A 26,971-nucleotide genomic window follows, 5' to 3' on the forward strand; every position below is an offset into this window, starting at 1 on the left:
TTCCTATTACAAAGTGTCTCATTTCAAAGAGGAAGAGAAGAATGGAGCTGGTCAACGAATATCAGGCACTGCACCAGGACGTCCAGCTGGAGCTAAAGTCTTTGAGGATTGTGTTCGAACACCAAGACAACCTGCCAGCTGTCTTGTCCAAGCTTCGTTCAAACACGAAAACGAAATCTCAATCGAGAAGGAGGGCGGAGAAAAGAAGACTGGTGAACATAGGCGAAGCAACTGTTGGTCGGACTGACGAGGAGGCTTCAACGGAGAGGGTGAGTTAAACTTGTGTTATTTGAGTTGCTTTGTGTCACGTGAGGTTTATTCCTCGTGGCCTGCAAACCAAAGAGCACAGTTGTACTCCCACCTCCATTCTTGATTTGGACTTTGAAAAACAAACTCATTTGGAAATTAGTCCGTGATTATGCGTCCTTATAAATTAAATTTATCAACTGTCACCAACGTGTTAAATTTTTGAGAGTTTGTCTAGAAAACGACATTATACCTGATTTTTTGAGGTTCAGGGTACCGGAAAATGGGGTGTTTTCGAACCAAGCGGTACACAGTTTTCAGACAAAACCTCTAAGAACGGAGATAAACAAGGCAAGGAAGGGCATAGAAAGGGCGAGAGGCGCAGTACAGAGGGGTGTAGATGAGAAGTTTTGGCCTTCGGTAATTAAATATTTAAGTCTTAGGGGACAAAGACAAACAGCAACAGTCAAAAAGACTCATCAGAAGAAGCTAATGAAACTATCAGAAAGGCAAGACCGACCTCTAGGGAAGCAAGGTGAGGGTTCGGTAAGAGCTCTTGATGATGTTGAGTTACCAAATTGGGTACAACAAGTGTTGGCATTAGGGCCAAAGCATCCCGTCAGGGATAAAGTTAGTGAGACACACTTTCTCGCCGACATTGACATCTTTCTATCGGATCTCAAAAATCGTAAAGTCCCCGGGGAGGCCCTTTGTGAGATCGAAATTGTGGCAAAAGCCTATGCTAAGAGGGTGAAACAAACACCATCTGACAAAGGCGTTGAGAAGGCCCGAAAGTATCTGAAGAGTAATGGATTAGTTGCGGTACCGTACGAAAAAGGCGTGGGTTTTTGTGTAATAAAAAAGGACACCTACGAGAACAAGTTGTCGGATACATTAGATTCGAATCAATTCAGCAAAAGTAAAGGAACAAGTGATGCGATTGTTTTGAAGATAGAAAGAGACATCAATAAGGAGTTGTTGGCTATGAGGAAAAAAGATGAAATAAGTGAGAGTCTCTACACAAGTATGAGGTCTACTGGGGGGCAGCCCGCCAGGCTTTATGGGTTGGCGAAAGTGCATAAAGTGAATACCCCATTAAGACCGGTCCTCTCCTTGCCTGGTAGCTCTTATTATAACTTGAACAAAGTTCTTGCTAAATTTTTCTAGAAAATTGAGGGCGCAAATATCGAAACCAACTCAATAGATGCGAGAGAAATCTTAGAGAGCACTAATCTTGAGCCCAATGAAAACTTGATATTTCTAGATGTGAAGAGTTTGTACACAAATGTTCCACTGAAAGAAGCGATAGACATAGCTCTGAGAAAACTGTATGAGCCAGGTGAACCACCATCAATTGCTAGGAAAACCATGAAGAGACTGTTGAACATGGCAATTAGTCAAGTCCATTTCAAGTGCAATGAAACATGGTACGTTCAGAAAGATGGTTTGGCAATGGGGGCATCTCTTGCCGTTATTTTAGCAAATCTTTGGCATAAGCAGTACGAAACTGCACTATCAAGGGATATTCCCGAAATGTTTTTGCCTGAGAAAAATCTTCACGGAATATGTCCCGAGTGCAATAAGAAAGTCACGTACAGGTCAAAAAGTGTAGAATGTGAATGCTGTTTGAACTGGTATCACGTAAAATGCGGTGATATATCAGATGATGAGTGTCGAAATATAAGTGAAACCGTCTGGTACTGCAGAAAATGCATCGCAATAAGGGAGAAAAATAAGTCAGGGCAACAATCTAATTTGTTTCTCCGTTACGTTGATGATATAGTGAGAACAGTGAAGGGTGATCCTGAAAAAGTGCTACGGGCTGCAAACTTACTACATCCAAATTTACAGTTCAAAATAGAGACACCAAACACAAACGGAACTTTGGCGTTTTTGGATTTACAAATTAGTATTGACAAAAGCAGGACAATTAGCTGTGGGTGGTATCAAAAACCAACAGATACAGGTACCATACTCAATTTTAGAAGCTGCGCCCCCCTTCAGTACAAGAGAAGTGTGATTGAAGGAACTGTTTACCGGGTTTTCCGCAGTACGTCAACATGGGAAGAATATGATAAAGCCATGAAAATCAACCGTGAGCAATGGTTGGATAACCCATATCCGGAAAGTTGGTCGTCGTGGGTTGCATCCCATGCCCTTGAAAAGATCATCAGCGAGGGCAAAAACAAAAAGAACATGGCTGAGAAAAAGAAGCCCTGTGATTATAGCAATGATTCACTACCCATCTTGATGGTCCAATATAGGGGGAATCACAGTCAGACATTAGCAAAAAAAGTGCGCGATATCACCAATGCGCTGATAGTATTCACGACGAGGAAATTGAAAACTTGTATGCCCTCTCTAAAATCCTCCTTTTCCAGTGAACTGAAATCAAAAGTGGTGTACAGACTTGAATGTTGTGGGTGCAAATCCATCTATGTTGGCCAGACGGTCCGACATCTCACCAAAAGGATTGAGGAACACCGAAAAGAGGATACCCCAGTTGGACAGCATATAAGGCAGTGTGGTAGTGAGCGTGGTAAGTCTGCGTTTAATTAAAAAATAGTCGACCAGGCGTCCAGCAGCATCAAGTTACTTACGTTAGAGGCGCTGCACATTAGGAAAGAGAGACCGGCAATTAACACGCGCGACGAGTTTAGAAGTAGGGAGCTGACACTAAGGCTATAGTTCCAGAATTGAAAAATTCTGGCTAAAACAACAAAGTTTTGAAACAACTTACATGGTAGCATAAAAATTAGCCACAAAACAAAAATGTGAAAATAAAAATGAAGAAAACTCTCAGAAATTTGTGACAAAATGTTTTAAAATGTTACATAATAGTTGTTCCATAATTTCAAGGGTATTTGTAAAATTTTGATTGGTTGAATTTTTAAAATTTTGAAGTAATAATGTGTGTGACACTTCTTATGATCTTTGATCATTTTGTAAAGATAGTTTAGAATTTTTAAAACCTGAAGATGCACAAACTGTGCGAAAACGTTTGCTTGAATTTACAATTTTAACGCATTCTCAAAATCTCATCATAGCTCGGTGATCCTTCATTCCTGATCCGAATCGGTTCAACAATATCTCGAAGATTTTGTCTGCAGTATCACGTTCCTCTTCCTTCTTTGCAACTACACATTTAAACGCCGTGCCTTCTAAGTTGCTGAGTATCGCTGTGCAGGCCTGCCTCTCTGCATTCAAGTTGTCTTGTTCCAAATGTAGTCTCATGACTTCTACCCATGTGTCGATGCATCCATCTGAGTCATCCTTAAATTCCTTTGGCTTCTTGAAAGTGTTCCTGGATTTGCCACCTCCTCTTTCACTCGAGTCAGTGTTCCTTGTAGCGAACGCTTCCAATGCCTCTACCTTGTCTGACATTTGTTGTAGCCTCTCTTCAGTTGCCTTCGCCAGATTGAAGCAATGGTCCAAGCTCTCGCTCTTATTGTATCGTATCTCCTTTTTTAGCATTTGTCGATCCTCTTTACTGCACTTCTGTTTTTTTTCAATAGGTTTTTTTCATAGTCCTAATCTTTCATAGTTCTTTGAAGATCTTAAACCATATGAAAGATTTTACCACTGCTGTTTTTCAATAAAAAATCTAAGTGGTGCAATAATATAATTTTCGGCAAATTTTTCATTGAAATAAATTATATCTAGGCAAAAGTAACTAGCTTTTAAAAACTGAACATCTGCGCATATTTTTATAGTGTCCGTGATTATTTGAAGTTTTCTTCTAAGAAACTTGATAGTTTTGTTTTGACAGAACATAATTCTAACATCCGCAAATTGCCCTTCTTTGCATGAGACAGTCAATTGCGGGTTTTGTCAATGATTGAGAGAAAAAAGATCTCAAAACAGTATTTGATAAAAACAGATCCTGTCTGATTCAGTGAGATATAGATTTTTTCATACATCAGAATTTCATGAATCGGTTTTTCGATCAACTGCCAATTTGTAAATACAATAGGTTTTTTTCATAGACCTAATAAAGATCAAGCAATAAATCTGTTTTTCTCACTTGATTTTCTGAAAGTTTGCTCACAAAAAAAGCATCAGTTGTTCAGTCATATTTTTTGTGATTAAACAGACTGTTCCATTTGATGGCATACAAAATCATGATTCTTATTAATTTAAAAAAATTATTCCGGAGAATTGAGAATCCATTGTTTTAAAAAGCAAATCTGCTTGCCCACACATTCTCAGCTTGAAGCTTTTTAAAGAGAAATTACATCACTACAGTCCTCTTTCTATGTCTGATTTCTAAAAGCTACGGGACAATTTGGAAATTCCGGCATGGGCGCTAGAAGAACTCTGCAAAGAATGATAGGTGCATTTTTTTTCATTTTTAATGATATTTTCAAAATTAAGTTTTCCCTAGAAGCCTAAAAAGCAATCGTTACACCAGTATACAGAAAAGACAACCTCGAACTTTCAGAATACTAGACGCCCATTCCAACAACAGATGCATTTTTCAGTGTAAATGTGAACTTTTTCGAAATTAATTAACTGAAAACAATTTTCCGCAATACTTTCTCAGCACTTCTTAATTCGGTTTCAGAACATCCTATTCAACAATAGATGCATTTTTATTCGGTACCGAAGTTTTTAGGCAAGAAATGGATGGTGATAAGTTTGTTGCTATGACATTATGATGTAAATCTAATATCCAAATCTTCGACTCCATTGATTGTAAATTTTTGCAAAAAAAGTAATTTTTTGAATTTTCTGATTTTCAAAAGAAAGGATTAGTTTTTTATCAGCAACTATGAACAGGAAATTTTTGTGAATAAAATTAAATCCGAATTATACCATTAAGTACTGAAAATAATCAATTTTTTTTGAGAGATACAGTTTTACATTATAGTTTTTGCGCGATTCATGAAAATTTTGCAAAAGAGTGCTCTAAAATATTTTAGAGCTTTCAAATATGAGCTTACTTGTTTTTTTTTGAATTTAATGAAAAATATTAAGGCTTACGTGAACAAAACAGGCGCATCAAAAACTGCGGGCACAAATTTACAATAAGTAATCAAGTTTTTTGTTTGTTTTTTTTTGTTTCAATTTTTTCCGGTATACAAGAAACACAAAAAAATTCGTGGAAATATATAAGGGACCGTTCATCGAAAACTCATTTTTTCATAAATATCGAACTATACTAATTTTGAGAAAAGAGGAAAAAACCAAAATCACCAGCTTTTTTTTTATCAAGTTAAGAAGATTCACCATTTGCAACCTGTGTTAAATTATCATGGAAAATTTTTAAGTGGAGTAAAAAAAAACATAACTGTACTTCCTTTATTGTCATATTATTTATCAATTTTTGTATTGAAGACAAAGTTTCACCAATAATTTTAACTCTAATTCAGCTATATCTGACGTACATCTGCAAAATTGAAAAAAAGTTTTATTGCAATTGGCGTTTGTGTCGTTTCGACCATTGAAAATGAGGAAGAACTTTATATTTGTGAGTATTTTCTACGCTAGTTTAGGTACCACAAGTATTGATTAGGTTAGGTTGAGTGATATCTGGTATTAACGCTTTTTGCAACAAGTCATAATTCGAACCAGATTTAAAATTTTCAAAAATCCCGGTGTTGAGAAAAAACAGGTTTAAAACTTTTTGAGTTTTCGTCTAATTTAGGGCAATTAAAGCGAGCAAGCAGCCTATTTCTGCTAAATTTAGGCTGTTTACAAAAACTTATTTTAAGCTTATTTTTATTTTTATTCGAGTAAATTTAGTTTATGGAGTTCTTATTGCCATTTTGAGAGCCATCAAGTCTATCTGCACAAATTTATCTGTATACTAACATAGATTGATTTCCCAAGATGAACTTTTCTTATCACAGCTAATCAGTTCAAAGAAAAAACAAAAAAAAACTGAGCATGAAAAAAGGAATATCATCAATGACTTTACAAACTCGAGAAAATCAGCGCAAACAATGTTTCGTTTTTTAAAAATTTTTCTGGGGAAAAGAAATCCATTTTTTAGAAGGCAAATCTGCTTAGCCACAAACTCTGAGCCTAAAGCTGATTTTTAAAAAAAAATACAACATTACAGTACTCTTGCTATGCTTGAGTCAGTAACTTGGACTCTGATTTTCCCCGTGTTTTAGAAAAAATTTTGAAAAAATAACTTTGATCAAACCGTAACCTATTTGAAACAACCAGACCCTGCAAAACGACATCCTTTTTTCTCAATTTAAATATCAGCTTTTTCTGTTTTTTATATCTAAGTTTTTGTTAGCATGTTAAATTTCTCAGTGGCAGTTGGTGTAGTATGTGTTTTCGTGCCTTGTTTTCCAAAAACTTTTTTCTCAAAAAATAGGTGTACACGTGCCCTTTTTTCTCAAAGTAGTTTTAATCTTTTCTTGGAATGTTAGAAGATCTTTGAAGATCTTAAACCATATGAAAGATTTTACCACTGCTGTTTTTCAATAAAAAATCTAAGTGGTGCAATAATATAATTTTCGGCAAATTTTTCATTGAAACAAATTATCTCTAGGCAAAAGTAACTAGCTTTAAAAAACTGAACATCTGCGCATATTTTTATAGTGTCCGTGATTATATGAAGTTTTCTTCTAAGAAACTTGATAGTTTTGTTTTGACAGAACATAATTCTAACATCCGCAAATTGCCCTTCATTGCATGAGACAGTCAATTGCGGGTTTCAGTTGTTCAGTCAAATTTTTTGTGATTAAACAGACTGTTCCATTTGATGGCATACAATATGTTGAGTTAATAATTGAAAAATTTTTAAGGCATAGATCAGTTTTCGTTTTGTCAACAAGGGTTTCAGTATGTATGCGTTTTGTATTTTTAAAGTTTTATACAGCTGAACTAACCGTGTTTGTGCTAAAAAACGCAATTTGAAAGCAAATTTGTTAACTTTCGATTTTTTGAAATCAAAACCTGTCGACAACTAATGGATGGTGATAAATTTGTTGCTATGACATTATGAAGTAAATCTAAGTATCCAAATCTTTCGACTCCATTGGTTATAAATTTTTGCAAAAAAAAAGTAAATTTGTGAATTTTCTGATTTTCAAAAGAAAGGATTAGTTTTTTATCAGCAACCATGAACAGGAGAAATTTGTGAATCAAATTGGATCCGGATTATTCCAGTAAGTACTGAAAATAATCATTTTGTTTGGAGATACAACATAACATCATAGTTTTTGCGCGAATTAAGAAAACATTGCGAAAAAACATTATAAATTTTTTATTTAGAGCTTTCAAAAATGAGCTTATTTTTGTCGTTTTTTAAATTTTATAAAAATTATTGAGGTTTTCCTGAATAAAATAGTTGCATCACAACCTGCGGGCAAACGTTTACAATAGAGTAATCAAAATTTTTTGTTTGCAAAATTTTCTCTTTTTATTTTAATTTCTCATGTTGCGTTAATATTTTTTCCAGTATACAAGAAACAAAAAATGAAAATCGTCAAAAGATATAATGGACCGTTCATAGAAAACTCGTTTTTATTATACATAGGGAACAAGAAGATTCGTCAGTGGCAACCTGATTTATGGAAGTTTTCATTGCAATTTTGAGAATCACCAAGTCTATCTGCACGAATTTGTAAAAGTAACATAGACTGATTTCCCAAGATGAATTTTTTTCCCAGCAAATCCGTGCAAAAACTTAGCGTGAAAAGTAGAATCTCATCAATGATTTAACAAACTCGAGCAAATCAGCGAAAAATGATTCTTATTAATTTTAAAAAATTTATTCCGGAGAATTGAGAATCCATTGTTTTAAAAGGCAAATCTGCTTGCCCACAAATTCTCAGCTTGCAGCTTTTTAAAGAGAAATTACATCACTACAGTACTCTTTCTATGTCTGATTTCTAAAAGCTACGGGAAAATTTGGAAATTCCGGCATGGGCGCTAGAAGAACTCTGCAACGAATGATAGGTGCATCTTTTTTCATTTTTAATGATGTTTTCAAAATTAAGTTTTCCCTAGAAGCCTAAAAAAGCAATTGTTTCACCAATATACAGGAAAGACAACCTTGAATTTTCAGAGAACTAGACGCCCATTCCAACAACAGATGCATTTTTCAGTGTAATTGTGAACTTTTTCGAAATTAATTAACTGAAAACAATTTTTCGCAATACTTTCTCAGCACTACTTAATTCGGTTTCGGAACATCCTATTCAACAATAGATGCAATTTTATTCGGTACCGAAGTTTTAAGGCAAGAAATGGATGGTGATAAATTTGTTGCTATGACATTATGATGTAAATCTAAATATCCAAATCTTTCGACTCCATTGATTGTAAGTTTTTGCAAAAAAAAGTAAATTTTTGAATTTTCTGATTTTCAAAAGAAAGGATTAGTTTTTTTATCAGCAACCATGAACAGGAAATTTTTGTGAGTAAAATTGGATCTGGATTATACCAATAAGTACTGAAAATAAGCAATTTTTTTTGAGAGAGACAGTTTTACATCATAGTTTTTGCGCGATTCATGAAAATTTTGCAAAAGATTCCTCTAAATTATTTTAGAGCTTTCAAATAAGCTTTTTTTGTTGTTTTTTTGAATATAATGAAAAATATTGAGGTTTACGTGAACAAAACAGGCGCATCAAAAACTGCGGGCAGAAATTTACTCCAAGTAATCAAGTTTTTTGTTTGTTTTTTTTTTTCGTTTTAATTTTTTTCCGGTATACAAGAAATAAAAAAAAAATTCCTGGAAATTTATAAGGGACCGTACATCGAAAACTCATTTTTTTCCTAAATATCGAACTATACTAAATTTGAGAAAAAAAGGAAAAAATCAAAATCACCAGCTTTTTTTTATCAAGTAAAGAATATTCATCATTTGCAACCTTTGTTAAATTATCATGGAAAAATTTTAAGTGGAGTAAGAAAAAAACATAGCTGTACTTCCTTTTTTGTCATATTGTTTATCAATTTTGTAGTGAAAACAAAGTTTTACCAATAATTTTAACTCTAATTCAGCTATATCTGACGTACATCTGCAAAATTGAAAAAAAAGTTTTATGGCAATGGGCGTTTGTGTCGTTTCGACCATTTAAAATGGGGAAGAACTTTTTATTTGTGAGTATTTTCTACGCTAACTTAGGTACCACAAGTATTGATTAGGTTGGGTTGAGTGGTATCTCGTATTAACGCATTTTGCAACAAGTCATAATTCGAACCACATTTAAAATTTCCAAAAAGTCCCGGTGTTGAGAAAAAACCGGTTTAAAACTTTTGATTTTTCGTCTAATTTAGGGCGATTAAAGCGAGCAAGCAGCTTATTTCTGCTAAATTTAGGCTGTTTACAAGAAACTTAATTTAAGCTTATTTTTATTTTTACTCGAGTAAATTTAGTTTTTGCGATTTTGAGAGCCATCAAGTCTATCTGCACAAATTTATCTGTATACTAACATAGATTGATTTCCCAAGATGAACTTTTCTTATCACAGCTAATCAGTTAAAGTAAAAACAAAAAAGCTGAGCAGGAAAAGTGGATTATCATGAATGACTTTACAAACTCGAGAAAATCAGCGCAAACAAAGATTCGTTTTTTAAAAATTATTCTGGGGAAAAGAAATTCATTTTTTAGAAGGCAAATCTGCTTAGCCACAAACTCTGAGCCTAAAGCTGATTAAAAAAAATTACAACCTTACAGTACTCTTGCTATGTTTGTTTACTAAAAGCTACGTGACGCATTAGAAACCCCGGCATGGGCGCTGAAAATGCTGCGAAATATTTTAGACGATGAAATTTTTAAAAACAAAGTTTTTTCTAGAAAGAAATTGCCACACCAGTATGCAAAAACTTTAACCTTGAATTTTTCAAGAACTATACATCCAATCCAACAACAGAAGCATAATTAGAGTATTCGAGAAAATTTTCAAAATCAATTAATTGAAAAAAAAATCAGCAAAACTTACCAAGCACTATTCAGTTCTGTATCAGAACATCCTATTCAACAATTGATGAAATTTTAATCTGCACCAACTCATTTAGTTAAGAGATGGATATTGATAATTTTGCTGCTATCTAATTATGAGATAAGTCTAAAGATCCAAAACTTCTGACTCCATAGATCATCAAGTTCTGCGAAAAAAATAAATGTTGAAACTTCTGAATTTGCAAAAAAAAGGATGATTTTTTATCGGCAACCGTAAGCAAAAAAAAGTGTCAAAACACTGAATCAAATTGGATCCCAAATATACCAGCACGTACTGAAAAAATCATGTTGTTTTTCGAGAGATTCAACTTTACATCATTTTTTTGCGCGGTTCATGAAAATATTGCAAAAAAAGCTTAAAACTTTTTATTTAGAGCTGTCAAAATAGATTTGCTTTTTGTGAAATTCATAAAGTTTATTGAGGTTTTCCTTAATGGAATAGGTGCATCACAACCTGCGAGCACAAACTTACATTAGAATAATTAAATTTTTTTTGCAAAAAATTCTTTTTTTTTTCGGTTCAATTTCTCAAAGTGCGTTACTTTTTTTTCCGGTGTACAAGAAACAAAAAAAAAGTTTGTCAAACGATATAACGTTTCCTACATAAAAACTTGTTTCTTTTTATAGATCTGGAACTGTTCTAAATTTGAGAGAAATCACAATCAAGAACTAATTTCTTTTGTCTATCTAAGAAGATTCATCAGTGGCAACCAGTGTTAAGTTATCATGGAAAAAATTCAAGATTACCAAGAAAAAAAGCATGACTTTATCTCCATTTTTTCAGATTGTTTATCATTGTTTGTAATAATTATCATCTTTCACCAATCGCTTAATGCTTATTCAGCAATATCTGACTTACATTTGCAAAACTTTCATCTGGGGTAGTTTTTTTGTTCCGACATAAAACAACTGAGCGTGAAAAATAGAGTAAGATCATTGATTTTATAAATTCGTAATTATCCCAATTTTGTATTAGAAAAATATAAAATTTTAAATTTTTCTAAAGTTTATTTATGTAATTCAGTTTTTACAGTTTTTCGAATTTATCCAACAAAAACAAAACTTAAATATGTCATAATGAAATATTTGAAAAGTTTTGATATATCAAAGTTAGATAACTCTAGTTACAATTTAATTACGCAATCAATAAAACATTTTCCTATAAATTGCCGAGCCTTCTTAGTTCTTGTTCTTTTTCCGTATTAATTTATTTTTTTTTCGGAATTATTTTCTTCTTTAATCTGACATCTCAGCTACCTGAAATTATTTTAGCTATACTTAAACTTGGACTAGAGCTTTCTTGGTTGTTCAGGCGCCTGAAAATATCGCGCGTGTTGATTTTTGTTTTTCCCTCCAAATCGTCTTTAGTGGACAAGTAGTGAATATTGCCAATGGATGTTGCTTGTTTTGTCTTTAATATCTGATTTCAACTCAGCAGTCCTGCTAACCTCCTTGTCCCGTTTTTGCAATGTCCTTTTTGCGATTTTCGTCAATCCTCGTGGCTAAAAGCCACACTGAATGGTCGACTACAACAATCGTTCCCGTATGTCACATTTGAGATAAAGATTGATAGGCTCTATAGCCATTGGCTCAAGGGCCTTAAAGGCTCTATCTCTGGCTCAATCGGTCGGAGTCAATCAACGGCTGAGGTAGTTATGGAACTCAAGATCGTGCTACTGTTTAAAAACCAGTACCAAAATCACACCGCATTCTACGAATTGAATAGATCGGCCAAATGATCAAATCTCTTAAAACCTACAACACAAGAACACCGTTAAAATCAGGGTCGGGTAAAGGTCGTTGTTACATTTTTCTAAATACTTTTTCACTTTCAGTTTTTAAGACAGTGTGTGCTGGATCCATTCAGGATCGATCAACTTAGAAACTCACCTTATCTCAACATAAACACGTAAAACAAGCTCTTGTAAATAAATTCATTAATTCAAGACACGATAAGAACGATGAAATTAAGTCAAGTATATAATTCAATCAAGATCAAGTTAACTAACTAGATCAAGAAGTTTTGTAAAGTTTTTCACGAGTTTGGACGACTAGGTCAAATGACAGGGAAGGTTTCCCTGCGATATTGTACTCTTTATCTAGATGCAGTTTTTACTCTTTACGATGTCGGTAAGCAAACAACTTTACTCTCCCGTAGCTATTTAGATCTGCCAATTGCGATCTACAACTGGTCTACAGTGAGTTAATGCACAACTTTTTATGAGTTTTCAGAACTCCCGTTGTGATCTTGAGTTCTGATTTTAAGTTGTCGCAAAAAAATCAGGCATGACTGGCTCTACTTGAGTTTTTAAAAAATTATATCCAAAATGAAAACTTACATTTTGACCGACTAGCACAGATATAAATGGAGTTATATTCAGTAGAAGTGAGTTTACACAGCACTTTGGGTTTCAATGCCTTTTCGAAAGAAGTTTTGAGTGAAAGCAACCATGTTTTCAATTTTTTGTTGTTGAAACTTATTTGAGACTTGGAAATTTGCTGCAATTCTTCAGCTGAAAATTGTGTTAGATTGCATCAATTTTGTTGAGTAAAAAACAGAGATGAACCGTTCGGTCATTTCTTGTTTTTTTTATTAATCGGGGAGTTGCGCAATTTTCTTACCTTCAATGATCTTGTTAATATTTTCGGATACTATCTTTCATTTTCCAGGGTATTGGTTAATCCAATGTTTCCGCTATTCCTCAATGCTTGTCAAATTTTAAAATGCTGAGTTACTTTTGAAAACCCAACTGATTGTGACGGCTTTGACTTGTCGATTGTAATGCAACAATGCTCAGCTTCTTGAAATAAATATAGTGCAGGTATCATTGGATTTCTAATACCACATGCATGTTCTTTTTCGTGAGTCTTCATGTACTTTTAACTCCGAGAAGGCCAAATTACCGTTGTCATTTAGCTCCATTGTCATCTGATTCTTCTAAAGTAAATTGCAAAATTGGATGCAATATGATAGCAGCTTTGAGGAATACCCCAGCATCGCACCTGAAAGATCTAACCATATCATTCACAAAGAATGTCCTGCTTAAGCAAGTTTTTTGAATGATGCTCGCGTATTCGGGTTGCGATATGTTACTACAACTTGAGTGGTACCAATTCAAGCTGGATTTGCTTTCTTCCCCTTTAATTCTACATGTCACTTTTTTGTTCTACATGTAAACTAAGCAAAAAACGGAACGAATCATGCTCGGCAACAACAAATTATATAAGAACAAAAAATATATTTTGCACTTCTACGGAGTGCAATCCGCTGCTTCAAGGGGTGCAAAAAAAAACTTAAAAGGACATCCTACATAGACAATTCCATCTGTGCTATAATCGAAGAGGGTAGATTTTAATTGACAATTCTCTGGATGCGTTGAAATCGACTTGATTTATTCGAAAAAAAAATTTGCCGATACATTTATATAGCGTTGGTATGGCCCTATCCAGCCTGTGCACGGACCGTCGCATGACGGAAGGGCCCATATTCATTGACCACCTTTTTTACAGAGTCACTTTTGGTACTACAATCCTTATTGCGGGTGCTTATTATTTGAGCAAAAAATTGGCTAAGTAACTGCAACGGAAGGCTTTATGGCTTGACCGTCTTTTGTAGATATCTTAAACCGTTGCATTTAGAGTGAACCACTGCCAAATTTAGTATTTTTAAAATAGTTTTCCGAGACAATTTAGATGGTTGGTGTGATCTCACAATGTCTTGATGTCTATTTCAATAGCTTTTTGAGCCGAACATCAAGTGTATAAAGTGTACAGTCTCTTTACATCAAGCGCAATTATACTCTCGTCAGAGTACAGTCTCGTTTCCTTTAAGATCTCCTCCCATCTATTCGTTTCTATGTTGGCCCCGTCATTTTTTTCAGATAAAAAACTCAGATGAAATTGAAAAAATGAAAGAATTTCTGAAATTAAATGCTCTTATCTGACTATTAAAAGTTTTCCGTATTTACAAAATTTCAAAACTTTGTTGACTGAAAGATGTGATGAAGGTCAAATGCGTATCCGAACTTTTGAAAACTTTTTTATTGAAAAATCTAAAGATCTTTTTTTGTGAATATTGTTTAAACTTTTTTTTTGAATATTGCTTAAAGTTTAAAAAAAGTGAGAACATTTGAATTATCGGTGATGTCCCATTTGTACCAACGTTCATTTGTACCAAAATGACAAATCTGTCCCATTTGTACCAAAATGATTTAACTCGATGTCTGATTGGTCGAATTGTGAGCTTACAAATTATTACATTAATTTTCTAACTGTTCAAACAGAAGAAAACTAAACATCAGAATAGTGACCGCCGCAGTCGCGCCAACGTGTTGCGAGCTTGCCAACAGAGGGTGGGACTCTATACGAAAATTAGAGCCGATTATCGCCGCAAAGCGGCAACGCGCACGTAGCGCGCCCACCGGCGACCTTAAACCAAGAGCTTAAAGTAGTCGGCTTAATAGTCTTAGGCCGATTGAATATTATTGGTACAATCGCGATTGATTTTTTATTTTGGTACGAATGGGACTGATTTATCGTTTTGGTACTTGTGAATACCCACCGAATTATCATTTAGATATATCAAGATACATAAAAAATATTGGGTTATTTTATTACGTAGTAACAGTTGCTTGATTCTGATTAGGCAATTTTGTTAAGGTAATTTTAAAATGTTTTTGACACTTTTTCATGATCGTTGATCAGTGTCTAAAAATGGTATTTAAAACTTCTTACGATGCACAAAATAGACGGAAACGTTTGAAACATTTTTAAAAGTCTGATGGTTTTTTATCAAATCAGTTATTTAACTGCCGACTGCAAGTTAGAATGTAATACATGAACGAAAAAGTTTTTATTATGTAGATATATTTGCAGGTGCAACATGGCTGTTATTAGTGATTCATTCATCGATAAAGTACAGCGTTGTGGTTTGACTACATTTGCTATTTTTGGTTCTAGTATTTGGCTTGGAATGGTAATTTGGAAACGGTTGAACGCTAAAGCGTACAAGGAGCTGCCCAAAGTATCGGAAACCGATGAACGAACAGTATCACATTTGCCTGTGCTCGTAAATTTTGTTCTTGTTTTGCAAGCTGAACTTAAATCTTGGGTCAATTAAAGTGTTTGTACATTTTCAGAGTGCTCCAGTATTGAGAGGCTACACACTTGGCTCCATCACATGGAGTGTGAAAAACGTAAGATTCTTTCTTTGCATTCAATGCTACTAATTGAACTAAATAGACTGGTAGCTTAGCGTTTGCATAAATATGTGCTCTAACTAGCATGCTCATGACCGAACGTACAAATTTTGAATGAGAGGACACGCTTTGAATAAGAAAAAAAAAGTACTTGGATTTTATTTTAAATAGCGTTTTCTAAAAATGAGTTTGCAATTGTGCTCTCGAGCAGTTTGAAAAGTTGTTCTTCATCTGTTGTAAAATATCAGCTTTGGCTCAGCGGTGGAAATCGCCGAAACATTTTCTTTTGTTTTTGCAACGCTGTGGTGACGGTGCACGCCATTACTAGTTGCAGAATTTATTTGGTAGCCATTGTGATCCACGCTGTTTTGCGATTCAATTAGTCTCCTTTGCATTGCATTGGGTCTCAGAGGCATAGTTGTTTGATCATTTATGAGATCCAATGATCCAAAAATTTGACCATAATTCCACCGATTTGGCTGGAAACTACCATTAGGCAAGCTGCTATTGCCCAAATTGTAAAAGGGCTGCAGTTGGTAGTGGTTATTTTGTGTAACAGTAACATTCATTTTTGGGCTAAATGGTGTGGCATATATTCCGTTGTATAAATTACTGGTGCCCTCGTTTGGTACTTCAGTATACTGAATGCTCTTTTTCCACACTCCATTTTCCACCGGGTGGCGATTGGTGTTGAAAAATGGAAAAGAATCGTCATTTAATCGCGCTTGCGCAGGGTCCGGCAACGACTCATCCTCAATCGTCTCTCTGTTCGGTTGAATGTTGCAGCTTCTGACCATCCACATTTCGCCACAGACTGTGAATACGGACAGAAATACTCCAAACATGAGAGTGAAGAAAATTCCCTTAACACTGCTGAGGTCAATACCTGAAACACATAATGATTTTTTTATTTAGTTTTTCATCTGATGTCAAGTGTTGGGGTTCGAATCTTTTCTACTGGTTACCCTTGCGATATCAGGAATTAGAATTTTTCCCGTAAACAACTGCGTCCACAGGATCTCTTCTAGTGGATCTTCACTTCTAGTCCTAAATTATGTCGGTTCATTTTCCGTTTTTTTCAAGGCCATGTTTTTTTTATCTTGTAGGGTTTTTATTGGTTAACTTTTTAAACAGTTTTTACTGAAACTGAAACTTCACAAATTTGTAAATTTACCATGTCTGATTTTGAGTTTTTTCTTTTTTGTTTTCGTGTTTTCGTAATTATTTTCATTTTTCGGCTTAATAGGTGTCGGCCTATATTATATCGGTTTATTTGCCTAATATTGATTCACATGACAAGCAAGTAAAGTTTAATGTTTGTGTGTGTTTTGAGGGCGAGGGGGACTTCTTCTTAACTTTTTATAAGTCCTAAGTCTTGTTAGTTTTTTTTCGGCTTTAACGGTTTCTGCTCAGGTCTTTTTGTCTTTGTTACCGCTTGGCTTGGCTTGTTTTTTTTCAAAACTAGTCTTATTCATTTTGATAGACCTTTTTTCGACGTTTTTAATTTTTCCGACTTAGCGGCTTTCTTGTTTTGTATCGCAAGTGGTGCGAAGCTCAGCTTTCCCTTTGTGTTATATTTTCTTTGAGAGCAAGTGTATTTGTAATAGGGAACTAGACTTTTTCCGTATGCATTACATTTTAGAAAATAGACTTTCAGTCATTATGAAACGACAATAACTCCCATGCGCCTTCTCTCTTGGTCAAGTGTGTTTCGGGTCCCGACCAGACCTGTTTTTTTTTCAGTTTGTATGAAATTGAAAATTTTTCCCCTTGAAAAATTGAAGTGTCAAGTTTTTGTTTGCTTGCTTTTGTTTTGTCCGCTTAGTTGCATATCGCTGTATTTTTTTTGGTAAATATTAAAAATAAAAGCTTAAGGTCCAAGTAGTTTCGGTTCATGTTTTGGTGTAAAAGTTCATAGTTTTAAAACACAATTGCTTACCATTTTTATGTTAACATTTTCCTATGGTATTTTTTTTGTTTTCGGCTCAATGATCGTCTACCCACGTATTGTCGGATGTTTTGCCGCTCCGTAACTAATAAAAGCTTATTTAATGCTAGTGATCGTGTTTTCGAATTTTTTCTTTTTTTGTAATTTTTTTTTCGATTTTCAATTTTTTTTCGCTTGTGTTATGCACGTATCTTTTTCTAGTCCATTTGTTGTTTTGAAAGTTATGCGAAGCTCCGCTTCGCCTCTGTGTAAATATTTTTGAATTATGATTTTGATCTGATCGTAAAATTTTCTCGTAAAACTTTCTCACTTTTCAAAACAGAATTGTTTTGCCTGGCTCGATTTGTCAAATGAACTTCATGAATAAATTGGTTGGCAAAGTTGTGCCTGCTCTGGAAATACTTAGAAGTTTTCGATAAACAAAAACATGTCGCAAGTTTTGTTGCAGTCATTTTTTTTACTCCTGAACACTGGCTTATATTTTGTAAGGCAAGTAGCGCGAAGCTCCGTTTCCTCTCTGCGTGAAGGCTTATTTATTTCTGGTGATTGTGTTTGTTGACATGTTTTCCTCAAATTGAGCATCAATCGAGATAAACGTGTGATTTTTTTTTGTTAGGGAAGGCGTAAATTTTAGTTTTTCGAGGAGACTTAAAGATAGCTTAAAGAATCTAACAGTTTCAGTTTGGATTCACTTGTCTATTGCGTGGATTTCACGTCTGATTTAAATTTCGAAGGCCATGTTGATTGTTCTTAGCTATTCATACTTATCTGTTGAAGCCTATTTTGATTTCTGTGTCCAAGAAATTGACTGAAAAATTCAAAAAATTTTTGTTCTCTTTTAAGCGATAGCTACGGTGATGATTTTGTGATGATTGCACCCGAATTAACTATTATTTTCTTTTTTGAATCGACCTCGACTTATTTCAGTTCGTTCAGAAATTTATAAACTTTGTCTGTGTCAAAAGTTTTTTGCTTTGTTTAGGAATGCCAAATCGATTATTTTAACTTGTTTTTACCTAAAATTGTTTTACTGGCTTTTTCAAACAGTCACTCTATACTGACATACCGTTTTGAAGCTATCTTAAAGCGGTAGATATTTCAAATCATTTAATCGAACATGAGAAAATCAAATTTTCTGACCTCTTGTACTGGTGTCCTCCTCGCTGGCCTGGTCTGTGTCCTTGGTTCCTGTGACACACTCGGTGGCATTGAGGAACCATTTTTGTCTGAGCTTCTCAAGTCTCCCGTCCTCCTGCAGCATCAGAATGGCAGAGGAGACGTTCTTTTTCAGTCCACTTCCTTTGGTCATAGCTATGCCGTAGCCTAAATTATGTAAATAAACAAATATATTGTGCCAAACTAGTTGTGATGACTATCTAACAACGTTAAGATCTCAAAATCAAGCAAGCACTCAAATACTCAAAATGAGCTGCTGTTATCCATAGATTAGGTAAATTGATTGCCACATGGTTTTTTTCCAATTAATCATTCCTCTAAAGATCCTGTAGCTATGCTTAGCATTAGAACTTTTGAACCAAGTGAAAGGAAGATATTAATGGTCGCACACTTCCCATAAACGACCTTTCAGTGGCCTCGCACCATCATTGACCTACCTTTGTTCATGAATGGCTTGCCCACACTTATATATTCACAATGTATGGTCTGAATCCACTGCAGTATGGCATCGTCCCACATGAATGCATATCGTCCACTCTTCACCTTCTCAAATCCCTCCTCCGCTGTGGTCACTAAGTTGTCACTGGGCTTGTAGTCATTCACCAGTGCCGCGTAGATGCGCTCATAAAGGGGAATCATCTCGGCCTGATAAAACACAAGCTAGTGATCCTGTTTTCTCAAGTTGAGTTAATTTTTTATCGAAAACGAGTTAAAAATATAGATTCGTCTTAAAATTTAAAGGTCATTAAGGTCATAATTAAGGACAAATGACTAAATTTGTTTTTCTGTTTCCTTAAAGGTTTGAAGATCTGCGCACTAAAGTTCTAACTCTATAATCTCACCTGTTCTTTGAAGTCTAGATGTATGGGTGAGTTAATTACTGTGCCGTAGGATATCTTGTTCTGGTAGGCCAGGCTCTGCAGGGAGTCTATCGGGGTCTCCATTCTGTTCACAGTGAGGAAGGCCGCTAAGTTGGCCGTGTACATCGCAGTTACAGTGAGAGAGAAAAACCACCAGAATCCGCCTATGATTCGACCTATAACGGATATAACATAGAAGAGAAACATTGTAAGCAGGACTTCGCGTAATTCTTAAGCGTTGTTTATCTTGATTAGCATTCTTATCGTAATTTGGATGAGCTTTAATTTGGATGAGCTTTTTTCTCGCCGAATAACCAGAAGGTGTGTGAGGTTCGACCGGAACAACACAATAGAGAATAGAAACATTCAAAGTGATGATAAATGACGACTCCCTCCAAGCTCAGAACTGCAGGTAGTTCTAAAGTTAGCTGTGCTTTTGACAAGTTTAATATTCTCACATTTTGGCAAGTATTCTCGTCAACGAACCAACAGAAAGTTCTATTGGTTTACTGGATATTGAAAACCAATGAAAAATTGGTCAGATGTTTAAGGTAGTTACGTGACGTCTAAATTTCCCTAACAATTTAGTTTTAGAAGTCTGTAAGAAAATTGAAAAATGAAAATTTTTATCATAAAACACCAGAATTGCAATGTTGGATGTTGGAGCTGAAAGTGCGCATATACGATTCTTTAATGCTGGGGAATACGAGTCTGTATTGGGGAGTATTATTTCCAATTATGGTCACTGGCTATGGCCTCTGACCTGAAGGTGTGGCCGGTTGTATGTCCACTCCCTGCATCATGATGGAGGAGATCATGAACCAGATGGAGTTGCGCATGTTGAACTTGGACAAGTCAGTGAAGCCACTCAAGTCGTTCACATTCTCAGCCGAGGGACTGATTCTGGTCAAAGCGTACATTAATAGGCCGACGGCGAAGATAAGGGCACAGAATGAGACCCACCTGGAAAGAGTTTATTTTTTGTTGGTCTAACCAAAAACGAAGAGACCCATCTGGAAAGAGTTACTTTTTTGTTGAACTAACCAAAAACGAAGTTCTTTTTATGGGCTTATGAAGGGAGGCGTCTGGATAAATATATCACAGGTGAGAGTTAAAATTGTATTTTTCAGCCTTTCGAGGTCAAAAAAATAACAAAGTATCAGTTGCGCCATCGCAGCTGTGCGCATGACTAGGACCTACACCAATACTTTCTTTTTTTTCGGGCTCGGCAATCATCACTGGTCATGCTGGGCCTGGAATGACTGCTTTTTTTTGGTGACAGACCGGAAAGTATGGAATAGGCAAGACTGGCAAAGATAACTGAAGATCAAATAATCATGTTTTTACGAAGCTACCTTAGGTAGACCTATAGAGCTTACACGTTCTGGGTGAGTGGGTTGAGGAATCCGAATCCGTCGTCTGTCTGGAACTGCTTTTTGATCAGAATACCAACTGAGTAGTCCATGTAGCGAGAGGAGAAGTCGACCACGTCCTGTCTAGCTGAAGTGATGATCATACCACTCACTGCCATGTCAGCGCGCCTGAATGCAGAAAGTTTAAAACAAACTGATCGAGGCCTGTTTTTTCTGAATGGGTTTTTTCCTGAAGATAATCATCGTTAAAAAATCGGATATAAACTTCGACCCAAGTAAGAAGTTCAAATGCTCTTTTTTTCAAATATGGAAGCATTGAAGTTTTCATAGGCATGAGTTTTTTTTGTGATCTGAGGCTTCTTGGAAATGTTAGATCTGTCGCTAAAGGAAAATGTTTTAATAGTGTTAAACTGATCATTTCTGAAATCAAGCGATTTTTGAAGGTTTCATGGTCAGGTGTAACTCACCCATATACCACTTCGCCCACCGCTCCGTTCCAGTTGTCGTCAATTAGAGACCCATAAGCACTGGCACTGTACACCTCGTATCTCAATCCCAAATGTCTCATGATCTCACTTAGTAAGTCTATGCAGTACCCGTAGTACTTCACGCCTTCAGACCCGATTTCCTAATTAGGAAAGGTTGCAATACCAGGCACATCTAACAATATCATTTTTGTAGCTGGACCAATTGCACATAGGTTACAGAAAAGGGAAAAGATAACTTTTGCCAGCCTACAAAAAAATTTACTGTAAGCGGCAGACTAACATATTGTTCATAAGCTGAAACTCTCTGGTCTAAAAATTGTTAGCTTTTTTAAGTTTTCGTCGTGACTAGCTAGAACAAAGGAAATGAGTTGTTGCAACCTGGGCGGAATTTTTGAAACCTGTATTTCCATAAATTTAAAAAATGGTCAGAGCAGGGTCGTTATCGTGTTTTTGGAGAGATCTAAAAAATAAGAAAGAAATTTTCGATTTTTTCTGACAAAAATCCGCCCACTCTCGAAAATGCCAGATACGCCCCTAATTTTAAACAAGGCGTCGCTAGTGCATAACTACATAGTCGCAAGTAAATAAGGAGTAGCTAATTTATAGTCGCATGATTATCCAAGTAGCTTTAGTTCTGGTATTCTTGTGTAATATTTTGGAAAATGCCTGATATTGTAATCTATCGCTTTCCTGGGATACAAAAGGCGGTTCGATGACTGTGACAACTCGCAAGACTCGGTTTGGGTCCCAGAGAGTAGATTTGTAGTGGGAGAGGATTGAGGAGTCCAGACCACCTTGTCGGTTCCAAGTTCCTGTGGACGAGAAAATGGATTTGTTAGCAGTGATTAATTCGATATTTTTATGTCTGTATGAAAATATTCGTCTCAACTAATTAAAAACCACTTCGTATCGTTTTTAAAGCGCGAAAAGCCATCGGAAAAGCTATTGAGAGTCTGTCATTGTTTTGAGGTGTCTTTTATAGTTTGACATCATTTATGTGTAAAACTACCGAAGATGTTTTTCCTGTTTAAGTTTAGTTCGGTGAAATTGATAGGTTTTTCTACAAAAAAAACTAAACCATTGAAAGGTCTAAAAAAGGAGACGAATGTGTGAAAGGTCTGGGAGGTCTTGAATTATATTTACAAACTGACCGAGTTTGGTCCAATTCTTGTGCTCGATGTTCCTGTAATACACGTTGAATATATTTCTGTGCGCGTGGTTTGAATGATCTTCCTTTTTCAAATGATCCCTCATGTTCTGAATCAGTTCAACACCCGCTGCCCACTTAGAATATTCTGGAATAGTTTTCCATGATCCGTTGTAGACTGAAAAATCGACAGGTATCGGAGTCGGGAATCTGGTGTTCATTTCCTCAAAGGACATGGCAATTGTTCGAGTTATGTTTTGAAGCGAGGCTTTCAGACGTTCTAGAACATTCGTCGAGAGGTCTTGCTGACTGGTGACTAAGTACATTTTAGCCATGCTAGATCTCAAGAGATTGAAATTTTCAACGGTAAGACCTGTGCATGAAATGATCCAGGTGAATTTGATCTTCAAAATAGGCGAGTGTTTGTTTCCTTTGGAGAAGAATCTTTGGCATGATTTGAGAGATCCAAGAATTATGAAGTTGTCTTGGCCGGCATTATTTGCGTCCTTGTCGAAAAAATCATTCACTTCGTCCATTCGGTAAACAAAGAAACTAGACTGTCTTCTGAATGTTGAATTGATAGCGTTGGATTCTATGTACAAACGTGAGTAGTGAAAATCGTCCATGATCAGAACTATTCTTGTGAAACCAAGCATGATTGCTAAATCGAATGCAGGAAAATGAAGTTCATTAATTGCAGATTGCATGGATAATGTAGTGCCTAAATTGATGGCTTTCTGAATGCTGCTTTCTGATTGGTCAATTAATTCGGTATTTCGAGTTTCGGCTACTTGGTTGCAAAGTTCAGTTGGCATTAAGACTAGTGGTATGTTGTGAGTATCACTCCATGATTTCAGTGCAACAGATGATTGACAGTTGCTGACAGCTATGATCACGTGGCCTCCAGACTTGACGAGACCGATGGCGTTTTTGACCCTAAAATAAGCGATGATAAGGTTTTTTCCTCGTTTATTTTTGAACCCGTTTGTAGATAGTCCAAATAAAAGTGAAGTTTTTATCTTGAAGTTTTTATCTATCATATTCGACCCTTAGGCGTGATTTAGATTTTGAAACGAGTGCATTTGGTGAAAAGATTTGCTCAGGTTTTTAAGCGCAACAATATTCAATTAATTAGTGTAAAAACAGTTAGAAAATCTCGAAGTTTTGGACTGTTTCTGCTTCTCAGAGTCCAAATTTTTTTTACCAAAGAAAGTTTGTTGGGCTTTGGGTTGTGGTATCATATTGAAGGTATTTCAGAAGTTATCAAAGAAATTATCAAAGAATTTATTAAAGAAATTATCAAAAATTTTCTCAGTGAGTGTCAAAAAAAAACTGCCGAATGTTTTTTTGTTCTAACTAAAAAAGCAGTATCTGAATATTTATATTTACGCTTGCGAATAGCAATCGTTATCCAATCGACTTATATTCTTTTTTTGGTTTAAAAGTTGCTTGAAAAAATCACTTGATAGCTTGATTTATTCAAATGATGCTAATTCAAATTTTTTGGCTTCTCTGACTGACTTGCGTTATAGGTAACGGCTATGCCTGGGATGGCAAAGGTCCTAGATTTGAATCCGGGCAAGACCTGTTTTTTTAAACTAAATAATACGTTAAAAAAAACGTCCAATCGTTTGTGTGATAATTGTTTGTCGACCTAGTTGCGACATTGTCTTGTGTTGTAAGCAGTTTTGATTGTAGTTGCAAGTGTGTTTGATTTACTCCAGTAATGAGTAAGTTAACTAGCCCTGACTTAGAATATTTTACTTCTGTTTTTTTTTCGCAGAAAAGCTTCATTCGGCCTAAATAGTTAATGCTGAGGTTTTATCGGCTTAGTGATTTGTTTTTGTATCGTTTAAAGGGAAGCGTAATTTTTTTGACCCCCGTTGGAAACCCAAGAGGATAAAATCTAAGAATTTCAGAAATTAATAGCTCAAAGCTTTTCATGACAACTATTTTGTTTTCGGCTCATCGTTAGCTTGACCAAGTTTTGTCATCTTAGTTGCCGCTCGATAAAAGCTGCTGAATACTTGCTACATGTCGATGATTGTGTTGCTGGACCTTGTTAGTTCAAATTAAACATCAATCGAGAGAAAATGATTTTTTTCGATATTTTCGTTTTTTTTCCAAATGTCTTCAGTTTCATTTTTTGACAGCTAGCGTGAAATTCTATGTTTGTGATATTGCAATTGCTGCAAAGCTCGGCATCGCCTCTGTTTAAAAATGGGCTATCTCCGAAAAAGAATTCCGCTTTGAAGCAAAAGTATGAGTACTAACGCGTCATAAGGGCTTGAGTAGAGCTGATATGTGCTGTCTTCTACCAGCTGAACTTCGTCTTTGAAAACACTGTGTTGTACATTCCACTCGGCTGCAAAGTCGCGAATAGTCGTGTCGTATTGTAACTCACTGGCCTCGAAATAAGTGCTCACCTTCAGAAACCTTTCTTGGCCTAATTGTTGTGATGGTAGAATTGAGCAAAGTGATAACAAGGTTATGATAATTAATTTAATTAGTTGCTCCATGAGAACTGGGAAGAAGACAAACAATGACCTGATAAATTTTTGTTTGCAAAAATCTGAGATTTAAAACTAGTATTAGAATATAGCTAAGCAAAATGAATATTTTATACTGGAATCAGTGTTTGTAGATAAACCGCGCTGGAATGAGATCAAAATAATTTAGGAATCAAATTCTTTGCAATGATATTTAAACTTGCTCGGATTTTATGATAATTTCTAATAGGAAGTTGTTGCTGCTCACAAAAAAGGAGTGCAAAAAAATAAATTTGCGATTTTTTTATTCTATTTCAGGATACAGTTTGAAATGCTGAGATACAATCTGTCTGAAAAAGGTTATCAGTTAAGTTTTGTCAATCAGCAAATTGGGAATATTTTTAGAAGGTGGACTGAACTGTCTACCAATCAGTGACGCTCTTGAATCAAAAACTAGTTCTGAAACACCAATTTGATAAGTTTTTTGAACCAAAAACTCAGAGCTATTTTCATTGATTTCTTGTCACAATTTATGGAAATTAAAAGCGAAGCCTTCTTTTGAGACGTGAGAGTAAAAGACAAAAGTAGTATTGAGAAAAATAGAAGGTACAAATTGGGCTTTTCGGTGTGTTGGATAATCTAAAAAGGGGACTTGTACTTGCGGGAGATTTGAGGTTGGTTAGAGTTCGGTCTGTCATTTTGGTGACAGACGTCTTATTTTTTAAAAAGAAAAGGAGACAAAAGAATGAAAGACTTCCCTGCCCATGTTATAATTCGGTACAGTCTTGGGGGTTAAGGATGTGTTGTAGATAAGAGGGGGAGGGATATCACGAATGGGGGGTATGTGACGATCAAGGGGGAAGGGTCCTTCTCTCTGTCAAATTAATCTTGTTCTGCCGGGATTAGAGATAAATTTAGGGGGAATAACAACTTTAGATATAATGCACTACTGATTTTTACCTGAAAGGTTTGCAAATTCTATTCAGTTCTAACTCTGCACAGATTGAGGGAATTTTTGCGCTTCAGAAGTTGTCCGCTGCTAATGGTGTGTTAATTTTGAGGATTCTTCACTAAAATGTTACCTTAGGGTAACTTATTCAGCTCTGCTTGTTACAACTTCTCGAGATAAGATTTGTCGTGCTAGGTTGTTATCTCAAATAAAATGGAACTTATTGTTTCTTCTGGCTTCTTTGAAATACAACCAAATAAATTGGCCAGTGACGATAAAAATTGACTTGAATAAATCAGGATTGAATAAATCAGGAAGAGGAATTCTCAGTTCCTATACTTTTGGAGGCGGATCATGGGGGCGGTTCTAGGCTTTTCTCAAAAGGAGGCGGAATAGAATTCGGTTCCCTTTTTTGGTTAACCGAATTACTTTTCCAAGCTTTTACAAAACAACCAAATGACCTATTTTGTCGAAAAGTTTTCTGCGTCGCAGGCAAAGCGTGCCAAAAATGTCGTTTTTGAGAAGTTTTTTTTTTCACGAAAAATTTAGTTCAGTCGGCCGCAAATGGGTAGCGGTGAGGGTGTCGAACTCCTGTGATTTTTCATCATTTGCACCCTCAATCATGAACAGCTCTTCCAACATCCATTTTCCAAGAGGACCACTTTTTGGATGAAATAATGATAACAACTGCTGAAAAAAAATCATATTTCAGCTGGGAAATTAACATCGATATGTTCAACAGCGGGATTTGGGATGTTGATATTGTCCCGGAAGACGTTGATGTTAATTTAACAGCTTTTTTTGCTGAAAACTGGGTTTGTTGTTATTACTGTTGCTATAGTTTGGTTATAAGGTTTTTGGAAATAACACATTATATTTTTGTCAATGGTTGTTCGATTATTGGTTGTACGTTCACTCAAGGAAAAACTATGGTGTCTGAAGGTTTTCTCATTTCAGCTTAAAGAAATTCTCATTTCTGCTCGTAGTAGTTTCAACTTATCCTTAAGCCAGAAAAAGCATCACTAAATTTCATCAACAAACGCAGAAAAAAAATCCGATTACTGTTGGTTGTTTTAATTTTTTTTGGAAAAAAATAGTGGTTAATCACACTCTATGCTGCCGGTGCATCAATCTGGCAATCACGTTTATATTTAAACTTAATTTTT

The 26,971-nt window shown here is 35.5% G+C and overlaps 2 protein-coding genes across 4 annotated transcripts in view; one reads left to right on the plus strand and one right to left on the minus strand.

The window, feature by feature from the left end:
* LOC134851253 (uncharacterized) overlaps positions 1-26,971 on the plus strand; it is a 425,551-nt gene that overhangs the window by 367,522 nt on the left and 31,058 nt on the right. Inside the window, exons 1-3 of one of the 3 annotated variants that reach the window (XM_063867254.1) lie at positions 8,448-8,531; positions 15,137-15,245; positions 15,316-15,372. In XM_063867254.1, the coding sequence (XP_063723324.1) occupies positions 15,150-15,245; positions 15,316-15,372 (153 nt within the window). In that variant the 5' untranslated portion in view covers positions 8,448-8,531; positions 15,137-15,149. Of the gene's footprint in view, positions 1-8,447; positions 8,532-15,050; positions 15,246-15,315; positions 15,373-26,971 lie in introns of those variants that run through there. The other 2 variants (XM_063867253.1, XM_063867255.1) reach the window with 2 other exon arrangements.
* On the minus strand, positions 15,532-25,064 carry LOC134852198 (glutamate receptor ionotropic, delta-2-like). The gene is made up of 10 exons (XM_063868510.1): positions 24,642-25,064; positions 22,372-23,303; positions 21,887-22,032; positions 21,200-21,360; positions 20,739-20,900; positions 20,123-20,322; positions 19,342-19,535; positions 18,937-19,144; positions 18,464-18,646; positions 15,532-16,261 (listed from the first exon to the last, which is right to left on the minus strand). The coding sequence occupies exons 1-10, from the start codon at positions 24,884-24,886 to the stop codon at positions 15,603-15,605; spliced, it is 3,090 nt and encodes a 1,029-aa protein (XP_063724580.1). The 5' UTR covers positions 24,887-25,064; the 3' UTR covers positions 15,532-15,602.

This window comes from Symsagittifera roscoffensis, chromosome 7 (genome assembly GCF_963678635.1).
Source record: "Symsagittifera roscoffensis chromosome 7, txSymRosc1.1, whole genome shotgun sequence".
Taxonomy (NCBI): domain Eukaryota; kingdom Metazoa; phylum Xenacoelomorpha; order Acoela; family Convolutidae; genus Symsagittifera; species Symsagittifera roscoffensis.